Source organism: Numenius arquata, chromosome 11 (assembly GCF_964106895.1).
Source record: "Numenius arquata chromosome 11, bNumArq3.hap1.1, whole genome shotgun sequence".
NCBI classification, from domain to species: domain Eukaryota; kingdom Metazoa; phylum Chordata; class Aves; order Charadriiformes; family Scolopacidae; genus Numenius; species Numenius arquata.
In genome coordinates this window covers 37945587-37963265 of record NC_133586.1, presented here as the reverse complement: position 1 = coordinate 37963265, position 17679 = coordinate 37945587, and the positions used below count along the sequence as shown (strand labels likewise).

The window sequence follows — 17679 nt, the reverse complement described above, 5'->3', positions numbered from 1 at the left end:
CACAGTCCTCACTTTACTTTGCCGGTGCCAACATGAATAAAAGTTGGTCCTTGTAAGTCTCCAAGACCGAGAGCTGCACAGAGCCTGTTCCTCAGGACTTAAGGATCAATAACTCTTATTCCATGTGTCTCCAAAGTCCAACACTACAGTTCAGAAAGGTCTGAGTAACTGATGCGTGTACTCCATAGTTTCCTCTCATGCTTAATTTAAAGTTTACAAATTACTTAAAGATTTTCCCTTGATATGTGTGGCCTTGACGGGGTTTAGCTTAGCCCAGCTCAAAGACGTTTTCGTGCGTAAATTTATGTGAGTTTGAGAGAAGTAATAGATCTGTCTATTAGCCTTTCTGCTGTCCACCTGCCTGATTTGGGCTCTGTACGTATTTCAGTGGCAATCTCTGTGAATTCTTTTTTTTTTATTATTTTTATTTTTTTTAACCGCACAGGAGGATGGTGTGCTACTGCCTGTTTTCACTTGGTATCGCAGTGTTTAAATTGCTTGCCTGCTCTGAGGGTATTTAAATGCGTGTTGCTGACCTCTCTGAAGAATGGCTTGAAGCTGCGCAGAAAACTTGCTTCCCTGTTCAGGTTATTCTATATTGAGCACACAAACACAAGGGCGCTCCAGCCCAGAGCCTGGGCATGCTCACCCTGGGCAGGGATGGCTGGAACTGCTTTTTAATGGCTTTTAGGTTGCTGCTTGGCTTGGTGAATGTTGGCTGCTTTGGTGGGACAGCTTTGTAATGGTGTGAGATGCTCCTCCTAAAACAGCCGATGGCCCAGTTATGTAGCTTCCCTCCAGAGGATGCTGGAGATGTTAGTGTGAATCCTTTGGGGTAGACTTCGGACTTGTCTGCCATCTGAGAGCTGTTGCAGAGGGCAGCTCAAGATCCATTGAATTTTGAAGGGAGAGCAATCCACACGGGTACCTGCAGCAGTGGATGGGTGTCTTCTAAGGCAGTTTTCAGACTGGAGTTCAGAGGGAAGGAGGGTGTCTCTGCAATTCTAGTTTAAGTTATCTGAGTGCCAAGAAGAGGTGGAATTTAAAACACTCTTACCAGTGCCATGTTAGGCAGTTTGGCTGCCTTTTTGTTGGTGAGTCTCTTTTTTTTCCCCTCTTTCTCCAGGGTGCTTGACTTCCCCTGGTCACTTCATAGGGGCTTGGCATAGGGTGCTGGGTGACCAGGTGCACTGCTGGTGTTGTGAGGCTGAGTCGCTCTTTAGATCTAGTCTAAAGACACTCTTACAACACTCTCTTCTTCAGTGGTGGGTGGGATTTCTACAGTAGCTGCTCATAAGGGGTTTGCACATGTTGAATTACAGCAAATGGCAGAAGGGATAGTGGCGTTGTAAACGATTCTCCTGGTGCGCTCATTAAGTCCAGAGCTCCATAAACAAGAGACAAAAGAGACTTAAAATATTGAGGTTTCAGACTTGCCAGTTGTTCCTGTGCCCAGTATTACACTTGTGCACAAGCCTAGTGCTCAGAAAGTTGGCAAAACTCTCCTGGCGAGGAGGTGCTCTGGTTTGTGAGAGCTTTCCAGGACTTCTCCTGGCAGGGGAGCATCCTGGAGAGGAAACTGGCTGGTGAGCAGGCCTGGCAAAGCTCAGATCTCACAGAACAGTAGTGTGTTCTGCCGGTTATTTCATAGGGATGATTGGGAGGGTGTCATGTTGTCTGAAAAATTAAAAACCACTGTGGTGGCCAGACAAATAGAAGTGCTGGACTGTGCACAGGGTGGCTGCTTCATGGTGCTTGAAAATTTGATCTGTTTTACACCAAAAATAATGAAGCTGCTGCTTCTACTGTCTGTCTGTCACACAGCTGTCATCCAGACCTGCTCGCACGAGCTAGCAAAAGTCAGGTAGAGTTTTATATAAATTATTCATGCTAAATTATGTCAGATGGAGCCACGGGCAGGTGCTGGAGTTGGGTTTGCCTGCCCCTGGCCCACACCCTGCCCTGGCTCACTGCACCTCAAGGAGACATCTCACACCACCTCTGCTCGCACCCGCTATGCAAAAGCAGCAGCAACCTCCTGTGATGGAGCAAACATTAGGCTTCCAGCTGGTGTTGGCATATACCCTGTATGTTTTTCAAGGTGCTCTCTGATCACATTTCTGACTCCAGTCTCAGATTGACCCAAGGACTAACTACTGCTTGCTTAGTTTTTCCCCAGAAGTGCTGTTGTCCACCGTGTTCAGTTTGCCCTCCCAGTGCTTTCTTGCACATTTGGTTCCCAGCTCACACATTCATCTTGATACTTAAAGGTACTTTTTCATTATCAGCAGGTAGAAATTCACATAAGAACAGTGGTGTTTAATGGGATGACTACAAAACCACAAGGCCAGTTAAGCAATTTAGTTTGGTGTTTTATACCTGGTGAGTTCAGGTGAGCCCTTCCAGAAAGGGAGAGCACGGTTCTTCACCACAGCTCTGCTGCTCTGGACCTGCACTTACCTTCTGGATGACAGGAGCCGGTGAGGTGCTTGGAAGTGCCTCTCATGAAACCTTTTTCCCTCAGCAAATGCAAGTCTTCAACACGTGCAGTCAGAGGGAAACTTAAGATGGATTGCTGGTGACAATCTTCATTTTATGTCCTAATAGGTGCAGAGTGAAATTCAGGAAAATACATGTCCCGTTTCTGTATTTGAACATAAGTAAGGATTTAGAAGAATAGAGTTCATGTGATAAAGGGACAGTAATTAACAACAGGAAAATGAGCTATTGCTTTTGATTCATATAACTTCATCAGAGTGGAAAATAAAAGAACAAATAACAAAGATGAAGAAAATTCATCATGGGGTAAATGAAAGCAATCAAGTACACCATCTAAATATAACTCTGCTGGGATTTTTCTTAAAGTGTTTGCTTTTCTTCTGGGTGTAACTGTCCTTTTCTGCCAGCCAACCTCTGCTGGCAGTTGTCTGGTTTTCACCACTGTTAATGGCATCCTGTAGTGTGGTCCTGCTCTTCCCATGCCACCCTGAGAGTTCCTTTCCCTCCATCTTTCTGCATCATAAGTATCTTTCAGAGAATATTCTTGTTAGGTCCAGGTGGCACAAGTGGAAGTTCCTTAATGTTCACATCATGAACTAACTGTGTGACTGACTTCTTGTCCATCCTGAGTGCCCATCAATTCTCCTTCAGTGAAAATAAAATGAAATTGCAGGCAGCAGGAAAGGATGGCATTAGTTAATGGAAATGTGTAACTGAGTGTCTGGTTTCATGGATGAAACTTGACTTCTGCCAGGTGTGTTACCATCTGCAAAATGTCAAGAAGCTGAGTGTAAATCAAAAAAAAGCTCTAATAATCAAAAAAGCTCTAATAGTTCACAGGCCAGCTTTTAATTACATTGAGCTCTATTACTTTTAGACCACTGGTTTATTACCCTTTGCCATGGTAATACACCAGCACAACTCAAGGTTTTCATGTGGTTCCTTTGCTGAGGTTTACCACCCATAAACAGAGCAGGTGGAGCGGAGCATGTACCTGCCTTCAGCCTCTCTAGTTCACTTTGACATCGTGGCTGAAATCTGCCTTCACTGATAGTTTTGTGAGCTGATCCACGGGGCTCCCTTCCCACTGACTGGTGTAGAAGAGGGGTGATGGCGGTGATCTGCAACACCTCCGCAGCAAGGTTCACCAGAGCTCATCTGTCAGCTGCAGTAAGGGGAACTGCACCAGGCTGAAGTCTAGTGCCTTGGAATAACAAGTAAAATGTCCAGATGTCCTATTTTCCCAGGATAAATCTGGGCATGGAAATGAAGAGTTTGTAATTTAGCTAGTCAGCTAAATGACATCTGTGTCCCAGATGCCAAAGATGCCTCATAACCCTGCAAGGTTACTATGCCAACCATTGCACTTTGGTGGTTGTTTGGTTTGATTGACCCATTAGTGAGACTTTAAACCTCTTGCCCTCCAAGGAGGGAAGCTTTTTTTCTTTCTAGGAAGTTCTAGCCTGTGGAGTTCTTTCTGCAGGTCATGAGGAATTAAAAGGGAAAAACCTCTAAGTTCTTTGTGTAACTACTTCTGCAGTAATGATGCTACAAATGGCTTGCATTTATACTCTACCGGCATATTACAACATAATTGAAAACTTATTCTCAAAGAAGATATTCTCTTCTTAACCTTAAAACCTACTTATGTATATATATTTCACTTGGATTTGGGAGATGTCAGTGTTTGAGATGTATCATGGTTTTCTTTCCACACACCGTAGTCTCTTTGATCCTGAATTCACCTCATCTTTCATTTGCTAACTTGTTCCCAAAGCACCCATTGCTTTTGAATTTCGGGAACAACATCATGAAAAGAGGAGCTCTAATTGGGTTCAGCGCAGGCTCATGCCTTGTGTAAAATTTGCTTTTAAGTTGAGCAGCAAGAGTCTTAATAAATGACCTTTTAAATCTTATTTTGATTTTATTCAGGTATAGTAGTGCGCTCATTAATAATGATCCTGCAATAGGTCTCCCATTACAGCTTTATTGTTAATTAAATAGGATGTAAGATGTATGGGATGTTTTCAAAATGAAAATGGGAGTTTTTAATAGATTCCCTGATTAAGAATACTGGTCTGCATACATGATGGTGCCCTGGAAAAATACCACTTAACAGCTATAGATAAAGTACTGTTCTGAGACAAGCAAAACTTGTTTCCTTTCTCACCCCTTCCGCGGTAAAAACTACTTGCTTGTGATGATCTTACCTGAAGGAAGATGTTTAATACCCTCTTACAGGAAGGGGAGGCTGTTAAAGAAAGGTTTCACATGTTGTGTATTTAATATATCCTATCTTTTGTTTAAAAGGCATCACACGTGAGGCAAAAGAAAGACACCTACTTTGGTGATGGGCAAAGGAAAAAGGACTGGCATAACAAAGAAGCTATCAGGAGGGACTCTGAGCGTGTTGGTATGTAAGATTATTATAATAATGTTTTAATACAGATTGTAATTTAGTTTGACTTTTTTTTTGTGCACCGAGTGCAGAAAAGCATGTTCAACTTCAGGCTCAAGATGATGTTCTTGACATGATGCAACAGTTATTGTGTGTTAATCCCAGTTAAAGCCTTTTCCTCCAACTCCACAATAACCATTTTAAGATGAAAATATGTTGATAACATCTTGGTATTTTTAGGATAGGTGCAGTATCTATTTTTTTAATAGCCTACCAAAAAAATGTGTGCCTGTACCTCTCCCAAAACTGTGAGATCCAGAAAGGAAGAAGGGGGATAAGAAAAATGTTCTAGACCGTAACATTCACGCAAGTTTTATTCCATAGTTGTGGGTTTTGTCTTGCATCACATAAAAAGGGCCCATTTTGAACGTCACCACTTTATACTGATGTGTCTGCAAGGGCTCTATCTCCTCTGTTAAATATACATATCCATCTGTGCTGAAAAAAGCAACAGCAATGAGCTATTCAAACCCCATATGTATTCTTCCTGCAGTGAAACAAAACCCATTCTTTGGCTCCTCCCTGGTGCTGCCACAGCCCCATCTTCTCTTTCTGGTGTTAGAAGGAAGACTTTTAACTTCTAGGATGTGCACAGCTGAGTGGTTTGTAGCAAAACTGTGTATCAAATAAAATTGTTAGGTTGACATGTTTGACCCAGTGCTAAATATGACATAGAGTACAAAACTAATGAAGGAATTTTCAAAGAACTATAAGATGACTGCTCTTCTTTTGATATATGAATTAGTTTCTGGCTAGTTAAGCACCAATTAGTAGTAATGATGCATGTTTACTTTCTGTCTCTGTAGGAAATGGAGAACAGGGAAAACCTTATCCTATGACCGATGCAGAGCGAGTGGACCAGGCATACAGGGAAAACGGCTTTAATATCTTTGTGAGTGATAAAATTTCTCTGAATCGTTCCCTTCCAGACATCAGACATCCAAAGTGAGTATATAGTTTGCGTTTCTACAAGTAAAAGTTTACAAGCCCTAAATTACCACATCTGCAGGAGTGTGCTCTTTTTTTAATTAGGGACTTTTGTCCTTTGTTTATCAAATACAGTCCTTTCACAGCTGGGTCCTGTTGTCTCCTTAATAAAGGACAGTGTATAGTAATTGCAATGGGAAATAGAGGAGACCAAATCTGGGGAAAAAATTCCCCTTTTGATTCCAGAAGACTTTAAATTACCAAAAACTTGCAGCCCTATGCAGAGGAGATCTTGAACTTACCCAAGTGGTGGCTACTTCCTTCAACTCCTGCAACGTGATGGTTCAGTTCCTGAGCCCACTGAAATAGCCAACAACTTTTAGCAACTGATAAGATGGAGCTATTTCTTTCTGTAGTGGAAACTGATGTAAATGTCTGACTCAGTTGACAAATGCCCTCAGTGATGCCCCCTCATCATCGGGAGATGACTTTGTCACGTAACACTGCCCAGTTCTTACGTTGGCCACTGACTGGAAATGACCGTGAAATGCTCAGGAGCAGAACAAGATTGGAGTAGTTCCACTCAACTATGTATGAAGAGTTTGGTCAGAAATCCTTCTGATTTATGGATTAGTTTCTTAGACATCTTCCTCATAAAAGCCTCATCAGGGTTTATGAGTAGAAACTTGTTCCAATTGAATTCTGGCTTTTCAGTTCATCTATTTTTGGATATTATCCATTAGGATGGTGTCAAACCAAAGCCAGAAGGAGTTTTTCATTATCAAAAGTGCTCAGTTCGGACTTACCCCTTGTTTATACAAAGCTGAGAGGTTTTTAAATACTGTTTGTGCAGTTCTTAATCTGAAAGCTTGTTAGACATTTGAACGGAGGCTTGTTTTGTGTAAAGCCGTTCTTATCACAATTTAGTGAATCTCAATTCAACATCTACTTTGTTCAAGAGAGATAATTTTCAGAAGTCAGGTTTTATAATTTGTTAGCTGCACATCAGCTGTCACAGCAAACTAATCAAATACACCGACTTGACACCCTTTCTCAATATATACTCATAAACCAGAGTGGTGATTATAGCTCCATAAATATTTTAGGTATGAGCTGAAATGTTTAAGTGTAGAGATAAATCAGGTAATTGAAGATGCTTGTTGATCAGCCCATGCTACCATTCTAGGAAATATAGTTTGAGTTTGCTAAGCTAAATTATACCCGGCCTCCGTTTACAGGGGCTGCCATGGGCTCTGAGAATTTAAACATCAGACAATGCCAGTATTTCCTTGTCTGAGGATTTAATATATTACCTCATATTCCCCATTGTTTCCCAAAGTTGTTGACTCCTCATTGCTAATTCTGATATTTAAACTTTCTTAAAATGTGAAACTTCTAACTCCAGTCCCTGGTTAAAATTAATAAGTGAAGTGTCTGTGTCACCAATAACTTAAGCTGTGATTAATGATGCCACTGCAGCTGGTTTGCTTATTGCTTGACACATCTTTACCCCAATGTAGCCTGTTATAATTGTGGAGGTCTCAAGGAGAGGATGAACAGGGTGTGTATAATGGGTGCCAGGATTAGCTGGGCAGGGAGTGGGGTTACATATAATGGAGATTTGCAGTAAAGGAATTCGCGACTTAAAAGGTCTGTTGTGCATTCCCTGTGCATGTTAAAAAAGATATACTTGAAATGGTCTGGTATAATGAAGTTCAGCTGAGATGAAGTCCATAAAGAGCATTCTAGAAAGAAACAAGCTGTGTGTCAGAGCATTTACTTTACTGAGCCTTTTACATATCGGAAGAGAGAGTAGAGACTGTAATTTGGAGATGTGCCCACAGACAGCGGGGAGGGTAAGGAGAAGGCGAACTGGGGAAAAACGCAGCATCTGTCTTGTCCTTTAGGTAAGCTTTGGGGACACAGTTGGGATTCTCCCCACCAGCTGGCCTGGGTGGGGAAGGACAAAGAAGCAGCCAATGTGTTTGCTCACTTGCAGGATGGTTTGTGTGGACTTTTATATACCAAACAGTGTCACCTCTGCTTTCTGTTACTCATGGGAATCAAGGGGCTGGAGGGTGTGCACGTACAGCTGTTTGTTTCAACAGTTGTGTCTTCCCCTGCTAACATTTCCTTTAAGTGCTTCTGGGTTTTTTAATATTAAATACTAATTTTGCACATCTTGTAAAGCAATTGTAGATGTGATTGCTGGAGGGAAACAATTTCTCTCCGTGCTTAATGGTTAAACTTAATAGTTAAAGTTTGCCACTTGTTAGTCAGAAAATGAGAATTCCAGTTTAAGAAAAGTTAGTTGGGGGCTCTTGTTTCATATTGGAACAGAATTGTAGGTAGTAGCTGTCTCGGGAGAAGGTTAAGGTTGCAATGCCAAGGGCTGGATGAAAGCCGTCCATGCAGCTTTATTTTGCATCTTGCATCTGTGCATTGCAGCCAGCGCCTGCAAGCTCTTGGCAGCACCCCAAGGCAATTCATTAGACCCAGAATAAGCTACTGTCCTTTCACGCAGGCACTTCCTGTAATCACAGATTTATTGAGCTTGTATAACATAGGTGCAGCCTTCTCTGTTCCCTGGGAAAGGTACTAGGAAAAAGCTGCCACTGCCAGAGCCACTTCTGTTCCCATCTGCCCTTTGGGGAACAGGGAGGGAATTAAATTACCTGTGTGTGTACGCTGCAGTGTGCAGGTAGTAAAAGCCCAGCCAAGCACCTGGTAGGAGGGAGTGGGCTCTGGTGCAGCCTGTGCAAGAGGTCTGGTGTCGTGGCAGGGCAGGGAGTAGAGCACCACGTCCATCCCCAGCTACTGGAAAAGAGGGCAGCCCGTCCTGCTAGCAATGTCATTAACATATTCTAAAAATCTCTATTCACATAGCCACTTCAGTCTATTTTGGCCCGGATGTGTGGGGTTCGGGGAATGTAGTACATTTTTGTCCCCTAGCTAACAGCTGCTGAGTATTCTTTAACTACAGTTGTTTGTTTTATGGCTTTGGATGTTACCCGTTTAACAATGTTCAAACTCTACTACAAGGGCCACACCTGCAGGAAAATAAGCACTGCACTTATTGCTGCAGTTGGAATTTTCTTCATGAAGCTACCTTGAAAACACTCCCGAGAGGCAAAATTAAGATGATTAATGCTGTGGGGAAATACCCTCAAATTCAAGGGATCGATACAGGGACTGTGCAGAGTTGACTCTCCAACCTTACCCAAGTTCTCCAGTGCTTTGTGTTCAAAGCCCAACTTCCTTCACTTCTGTCTGCAGAACTGATCCTAGGTGTCAAACTAGACCTGCTGAAAAATGGAGAACACAAGGTTGATTGGTTAGGAAAAGTAAGATTTAAATAGTCTATCCAGCATGACAAAGGAAGCCTTCGGTAGAATTTGGAGCTTGACCTATTACTGAGAGAGGTGGGTTTGTTTATTGAGCAGTTCTCACCATGCAAGTATCCTTTCTCTTCTGTCTATTGTTCATAACGTCTCAAACTTCTGGGACTGTTTGGGGAAGATGCTGTCACACAAAATCCTTACTTCTGCGCATTTTGTTTACAAAATTTGGATGATTGGAGTGATTTGCTTCTCTGAAAACTGGGAATAAGTGAGTTAAACCAATACACTGATAGTGCCTAGAAGAGATATATTCACCTCTGAAACAACTTTGTAGAAATTGCTCTTCCTAGTGATCTTTGAGGTTTAAGGGCAGGAAAAAACAAGTATTTTAAAGACACTTGTATCTTAAGCTATAACTGGAGTTTCCTTTCAAAGCAACTTCAGCACCTAATAGATCCCTCTGATTTTGTGTTGCTAAGTGTCACTGGACATCAACATCCTCACTTCATATGGAATTTTTTTTTTTGGCCAAGTGGACTAGATCAGGTCAATGCTGGCTTGATAAGGCCTGAAAGTTGGGGTGCTTTTTTCAGGCACTTTGCATTAGTTTGAGGAGTAAAGGATGAACTAAGTTACTTGATGGTAATTAAATGGAAGTGCTGGTGTTTTTTGGCACCACCTTTTAACCTTACTCTGTCTATGTCCAGCTGCAAGAATAAGCTGTACCTGGAGAAGCTGCCGAACACCAGTGTGATAATACCTTTCCACAATGAAGGATGGTCCTCTCTCCTCCGGACAGTCCACAGTGTCCTAAACCGCTCCCCTCCTGAGCTGATCGCGGAGATAGTGTTGGTGGATGACTTCAGTGACAGAGGTATGGTAACTTGTATATAACATCTCTACCTATGTTTACCTGCCTGTGTTTAACTACCTAAGGGATCAATGAACTTGCAAATATGTGTTTAATGACTTGAGGTTGTTTTAGTTGCCAACAGAACAGCTCAGGTGAACCTTGCTCCAGTACATTTGAAAGGCCAAAAGCCTAGCAAGAAATTCATGTTCCATATTCAATTTTTGCTGATTTAGCTACTGATGGCATGGGCTGTCCTGTGTTTTGGACAACGTGAGTAAACAGGGAAGCTGATTCTAATATTCTGCTAAGGGCCTGTGTAGCCCTAAGCATTTAACCCCAGGGTTAAGTGTTTTACCCTTGGAATACCAAAATAATAAAAAAAGGGGGGAACAGCTCACTCTTCATGTTCTGCGTTTTTTTTCTAGAGGCAGAGAATGGTAAAAGAAGCCTTGATAAAAGTCCACCTCGGACTGCCTGTGATTTGGCTTTTCTCCTGAATTTTGTGCTTCTGAGAAGTAAATCTGCAACATTCAAAACTTTGCCTGCTCTCACTTGCTGACTTGCAAGTGCATTCTTTATTTTGTACTGCATTGCCAGTAGTAGTCATTTGGGATTGGGTTTAAGTGCTACATGCAAAAATGTGTGGTCACTGACATAACACATCGCCACAAATGGAACAGCCACTTGTAATTGCAGCAGTAATGGGTAGATGTATTTGCCGAATTTCTTGTTCTCTAGCAGAAAGGCAAGGGATCTTTTTCTCTGAACCATTTAAATGCGATGTGATATATATAGATTAAGCTAGACTTTGTCTTGTGGTTTGCACCCTTGCTATGGTGGAAAAGGCAATCAAGTGAAGGAGGAATGACTGCCTCTATCATGTGGACATTGCATAGCTAGAAAGAGCACGTGGAAAGTCCTCTGAAACAGCTGGTGTTCTCCTGTGTTGAAGAGGGTACGGTGACTTTAAGGCGTTATGATCAGATCTAGCAAGTCTATTTTCTCCTTTAAAGTGACTAAGACTACTTAGCTTTAGAAGCTGCAGAGTTCGAGTCCTGCCACTGAAATTACTCAACTGGGGGAAAAGAGCTCTCTACACGAATACTAAAGGATACACCTCCAAAAATCTAACATGTAGGAAGCTCCTAAAATGAGCTTGGAAATAACCTCGTGAGTATTTAGTGTTCTGACCTATACTGACTTCCAAATAAGCACTATCCAAAAGCTATAGTATTTGCTCTAAAGTACATCTCTAACGAGTTTGCAAGCAAGGCACGTTGGTTTGAACAAATCGATGTTATATGAAATAAATATTTCTTTAGAGGAGTTTCAAACTAAGCTGGAGAGAGGGGAAAAAATAAAAAACAAACCAAAAACACACCCTCCCAACAAGGTCTCTTTATTGCTACTCACTCTAGAAGCAAATTAGACAAACTCATGCTGTAACTACAGCTGAATTGTGTAGTTTCTTTTGAGAGAAGTGGAAGTAATGAGAGCGGGTTTCCTGTGGATCTATTTTCCTTGTTCTCTAGATGTGCCCTTCTAACCAGGCGAAAAAGAGCACTCCTGGCTCCCCCACCCCTGCTTCTCGCCAGTCTGGACACGTGCTGTTTGTCCAGCTCTCTCCTGCTCTGTTCCACCTGCCTCTGATAAGATGCAAGCTCTTCTCCGTCAGTCATCCATCTTTCATACAGAGGTTGCAAGAAGTAGCTGAGATTAATTTGTGTGCAGCATCTATTTATAGATGGCTATAAAAGACTGCTGATGTTGGACAGTCAACACACAAGCAAAGAAAGCGCTAATAAAACCTTTTTTTTCTTTTTTTTTTTCTTTTTTTTCTTTTTAAACCAGTGTTTTCCTGATAGCTCTGTTGATCTATGCACTTTGGGACAATTACTGGTTAGGATGAAACATTTTTGTTTCACTGCTGTCAGTTCTGGCTCTGCACTGTAGCGTTTCCTGGTGGCTACTGCTCCTTCTCCAGCAGTCGGAGTTCTTCTCTAACCACACTGGGGTTGGCTTCCACATCCCATCCTGGGTTTAAATAGATCTGTAGTCTTCAGGAGGCTGTTAAGTCCTGAACACATGATCTTGACTTGCATGGCTGCTGGTTACAAATTTCTGGTTTTAATTTATCCATTGTATGTATTTAAAAAAAAACAAACAAACAAAAAAAAACCAACCAGCATTTGAAAAGTGCACATTCTTGGACTTGGACTGTTGGGCCACTGCTCTGGTTATCTGTTTCTCATGATTAAATTGGGCAGGTGATATAAACCCTGTGTCTATGCTGATGATCATCACTGCTGTGCCACAGAACCAGTGAGCAGTAAAAAGAATGAGGAGAGATTTCTTGATTTTCTTCGAAAATCATAAATGATTAGTCCTCTTCATAGTCTGGAAGGTGGAATGCTGTGCTTCTGTTTCAAATGCTAGTCCCACAAATGTGTAACAGCATCTTTCTTCTGAAATTATAGAATCACTGTTGGACTTAGTGATAGTAGAGGCCACATTTGAGATCAGAGGGGCATAAGTATGAACAGTAAATGTCAGCTTCTTCCCCAAAGAGATCAGTAAATAGTCATCATAAACTCCAGTGAAAAGCAAAAGATGAAAAGGATAATCGCTCAATAAAAATCTATTATTAATTTTTTTTTTTTATCGAGAGCTTACCCTGACAAGATAAAATATCAGATACGCTCTGCTGTACCTCATGATGGCATTTCGCTCAAGGGTTGTCTAAACAGACCTCGAGCACTTCAATAACTCTTTAAAAAGATGAACCTTCAAGAACTTGGCTTTGCCTGGCAAGGAGACTCTCTCCCCGTGGCTGGCATTTCCTGTGTACTGACCTGTGTTGGGGTTAAACGTACCGGGCTTTGTCCAGTTGCCCCTGAAGTTCTGTTTGTGTTGCTCTCTCTTTCTGCTGCTGTGCCAGCTTCTGTAGGTGGTGATGGTAGTGTTAATCCAGCAGCCTCTTCCAGCCTTCTATCTTATACACAGAGAATCTTTGCTTCACGTGAAGTAAGGAGGACTTTGCTAATAATAGAAATAGTTAAGTATGGAAACCTCGCTACTGCACACATCGGTGTTTTTTCTTCTGACAGATGTTACTTTCATATGTTTTTCGTCTGTTTTTAAGCTTGAGAGCAAGGAATTTTTGGTGTGACTATGAAGAGGGTTGAGAAGTTGGCTGACAGAGTGACAGGAGAGTGAAGACAGATTTCTGGGCTAGCTGGTGGCTGCTGTGGTCTGCAGCATACCTGAGAGGCAGCTGTGCTGCTTTGCATTATTGGAGCTCTCGGGCAGATGAATCATCATCTGGAAGTGTCAACAGCCATTTATTTCTTAATTTGTTTGAGAGAGACAATTCTGTGACCTTTAGCAATAAACATTTTTCAAGCAAAAAAGGCTGTCCTGATGACAGCAAATCTTAACAGCGCGCAGCAAAAGCTTTACGAGTTGGGTTTTTGGAATGTTTCCTAGGCTTTGTATTTGAAAAATAGAAATGTGCTGGAACAACTTGCTGTCTGGAATTTTTTGTGCATGCCTATAGTATAATGTAAATGATGGAAATCTAGTATTCAAACAAATTTAGTGCTGGAATCCCCATCAACCACAGTGCTCTGGGAAAGGCTACTTGTCAGTGGGATCAGTCTAACACAGTACAGTGGTAGCATCCAGTTTGCCCTGAGGTACGATCCGTGTTGTTCCCTCCAGCAGCTGTCTTTGTGGGAATTCCCTTGTTAGGTTGGGGTAGCTTAAAAGAAACTGCTTTCCAGCATGTGCCATTGGTCACAACAGAGTAAATATTGTGGGGCTATTTCCTACTTCCTCTAATAGTAGTCTCTAGTGTCAATGTAGTGTTCCCAGTAAGACTATGAAAGCTTGGTCTTTTTTCCCTACAAACTTAGTTGGGATCCCTGTGATATAAGGACTTTCTTCTCCTGCCCATAAGCATTTCAAAACAATTTTAGGGATTTCATGTGCAGAAGGATATAGGTATTATTGAGGAGGGAGGCACCAAATCAGCAGACAGTTGTTGGAGAAAAGAACCAACCTGCCCAGTGTTGTCTGCCTCTTCCTGCGTGCTACTGGGAACTGCTAAAGACCCACAGACTGACCTCCTCAGATTAACCTCAGCTGTTTGAGGTCCAAAATAACACCTACCCTTCTGGATAAGTGGAAATCAGAATGTGATACATGTGAATTACGACTTTAGAATTCCTGATCATAAAAACGCTTAGCTGTGGCAGTCCTGTGTGGATTTGTGGCTTCACTTTTAATTTCTATAGCTATTCTTTAGTTCTGATCTCAGTTAAATTAAGCCTTTTCATATGCTGGCTTGCAGGGTACTAATTATATCCCTCTGAGCTTCTTGTTATGAGAATGGCCCTAAGTAAACTAAAATGCTTTTTTCGTGTATATCAGTTTTCTCCTGGGGACTGTCAGATGTGAAATTTGTTTGCTCTTTGATTATTTAATTACAGTGCTGCTGAGTGGTAAGTGGCTTCTATTATATCATAGAAATGGGAGGAAGGGAACAGAAGTTGAAATGCAGGTCAGTTTGTAACACTGCAGGTTTTTGTATTGGTGCTGATGGCATTTTATTATTGATAGCAGGCAATGAGTAACAGACGGGTGGTTTGGGATTCTTCAGGGTCTGCTTCAGTCCCCAGACCTTCAGTCTGAATCTGGCTGTGGCTGTAAGAATTGAGCCGTTCATCTCTAGTGTCTGTCTTGTACAAAATGGATTGTTGGTTTCCATCTAATTCTTGTAGCTTGTGGACACCTCTGCTGTATGCATGAACAAAGGTAAAGCTGTCCTCTGTCTCTCGCTAGATAAATGAACAGCCTTAAGCTGAAGCAATAGAGGGCAGAGGATGGCACATCTTCTCTTTGCAGAATGCTTGTCTAAATGTTCTTTGCTTTTCACCTGATATGTATTTGGTAGCTCTGTACAGCAGTGGAACGTCAAGTATATAGTACTACTGAATGAAAAGCAGAACTCAAACTCTCCTCTGTCTGTTTTGGAGAAGAGATCTCTTTCAGGTGGAGGTTGGACTGGAACATGTACAGAATCACATATAGTTGAGGTTGGAAAGGACATCTGGAGACGTCTAACCCAACCCCTATGTTCAGCTACAGCAGGTTTCTCAAGATCTTATTTACTCAAGTTTTGAAAATCTCCGAGGATGGAGACTCCATAATGTGTCTGGGGAACCTGCTCTGCTGTTCAGTCACTCTTACAGTGACTTAGTTTAAAAAAAAAATAAAGACTTAAAAAAATATTATGTTTAAGCAGTATTTCTTGCACTTCAACTTGTGCCCAAGGATTCCCAGGTCTTTTTTTGCAAAGCTTCTTTCCAGCTGCGGGGTCAGTACAGCTGTACGGGGTTACTCCTCCCCGGGTGCAGAAATTTGCATTTCCCTTTGAACTTCTTGAGGTTCCTGTTGGCCCATTTCTCTTGCCTGTCAAAAGTTCTCTGAGTGGCATGTCAGCCATGAGCCATGCCTCCCAGGCTTGTATCATCTGCAGATCTTCTGAGGGTGCACTCAGTCCCCTCATCCAGGTCTTGCATGAAGATGTCCCTGACATCGGCCACTGGGATGCACAGCTAGTGACAGTGTGGGCCTCCAGCTCGGCTTTGTGCTGCTGATTACAACCTTCAGAGCTCAGCTAGTTTTCTGTCCACCTCTGCTTATCTAGCCCAGATTTCATCAGTTTGCCCGTGAGGGTGTTATGGGAGGCAGTGTTGAAAGTCAAGATGCCTTTTATAAGTAAGAAAAATCTTCAGAAATGAGGGAATCCAAATGTATCAGAAGAGTAGACCTAACAAAGCAGGTTGCACAAGCACCCTGTGTGCCCAGTTCCCTTGTCAAGTCACCAAAAGGTATAACCCTCTAAACAGCAATACCTCTTAAACTTGAACTAATTGTTTGCATTTGTATGTTTATCTGGAACAAACTATTATCATGTATTTTTCAGCCCTTTAATGTAAAATGGGGTAGGGTTTTTATCTCTTCACCCTTTGCAGCAATGAAAAATTTTAAATTATTGAAGACATTGTACACTTACTATGTGCTAGAAGGCTCCAACTTAATTGCTGAATGTCATTTAAAAGAAACATCTTGCTGCATACTTGGGGCTAGTTCTGCCCAGGGAGGAAAACGTACACAGCACAGGGGTGGTTCAGAAGCACTTTGGGTATATCTTATTTTATGGCTTAGCATGACAGAAATCAGTGATTGTGGCTAAGTGCTTAAATTTCATATAAAAGTCACGTTTCAGTGTTCAATTGTTTGCATATTGATTGACAACCTGTTCTTACTCGTTTTTAGTACTACTTTTGTATAAATGACAGTGTTTTAGAACAAGCGTTGTCCCCTGTTGAAGAATGAGAACGGCAGCATCAGTCATCTCTAAAGCAGGTGTTACAGGCAAAGCGCTGTGTTGATTCAGTAACGAAGTTGAATGTGGCAGCACTGAAAATACTGCAGTCTCCAAACATCAGGATTGTTCTGGAAGCGTTCATCCAGCCGGGCTGTCTGCCTTACGGCACTGTACGGCTGTGCAGCGGCAGTACACAGAAACCTAACATCCTTCTTACGGTAACCAGTCAAAATCTGCACCTGTGACTGGGAGGCAGTAACGCTCTCAGCTGAAGTACTCGGATATATTTAAGCCCGTATGACAATGACATTGGCAAAGTCAACCTTCTGGCTTTTAGATTAAACAGGGTATATTTTAGGATGTGATTATCCAAGAGGCATGAATACTTGGCTATATTTGATTTGGAGGAGAAAATTTTGTTATGAGCAAGGTGTATGGGATCTCATTTTCCCTTGGGGAGATGATTAGGGAGGTTCTGGATTTCAGCTTTGTCTTTCTTCCAAGACTACCCTGTTTCCTTGAGCCTTATTTTAATTCGTGAAAATTATATCTGTTTAGGAGTCCTGAAAATATTTGTTCAGCCATCTTAAAATTTGTCTCATTCTTTCCCTGCTTTTACTCACTTTTTTTTCTTGGTTGTGTTTTTTCAGCAGGACTTTGTGCAGTAAGAATTAGGGCTGCTCTTTGACGTTTGGGAGACAGCAAAGCATCACAAGCCCAGACTCTGGCTTGTGGCCACTGCTCATCTTCAAAAGGCAGCAAGAGGCTTTTAGGCCTTTTAATAAAGGAGTCCAAGGAGTGTTTTTCACAAGCGGTGTCATGGTTTTGACCAACATTTTCCCCTTCGTTTGCCCTCTCTCCCCATGAATGGTCACCTTCCTTTGCTTTGCACCGTCTCCACGCCGCCTGTAGCTTGCTTGAACCTTTACTGGCAGGGGACTCCCAGAGCCCATCCGTCCACCGGGCGTCAGAGGGAGCCACCACCAAATCCCTCTTTTTTTCCCCTTTAAAGATAAATCCCCGTGACTTTTTAAATCTCTATATATTGCAGTACGAGTAATTCTGGAGGAAGCCATATGGGATAATCTGAATGGAAAAGCAAATGTGGGTAAGGCCTCTTGGCTGAACCGCGCGGCATAATTTGGTCTGAAGGGCAGAAGTCACTAAGTAGTGACTGAGGGGAGACGGCGAGGGGTGATTAATGCGT

General features: G+C 42.1%; 1 protein-coding gene across 3 annotated transcripts in view; it reads left to right on the top strand.

Moving 5' to 3' along the window:
• The window catches only part of GALNT10 (polypeptide N-acetylgalactosaminyltransferase 10), an 84534-nt gene that overhangs the window by 37502 nt on the left and 29353 nt on the right, over window positions 1-17679 (top strand). For all 3 annotated transcript variants that reach the window (XM_074155860.1, XM_074155859.1, XM_074155858.1), the window contains 3 exons: window positions 4810-4912; window positions 5764-5902; window positions 9933-10099. In XM_074155860.1, the coding sequence (XP_074011961.1) occupies window positions 4810-4912; window positions 5764-5902; window positions 9933-10099 (409 nt within the window). The remainder of the gene's footprint in view (window positions 1-4809; window positions 4913-5763; window positions 5903-9932; window positions 10100-17679) is intronic.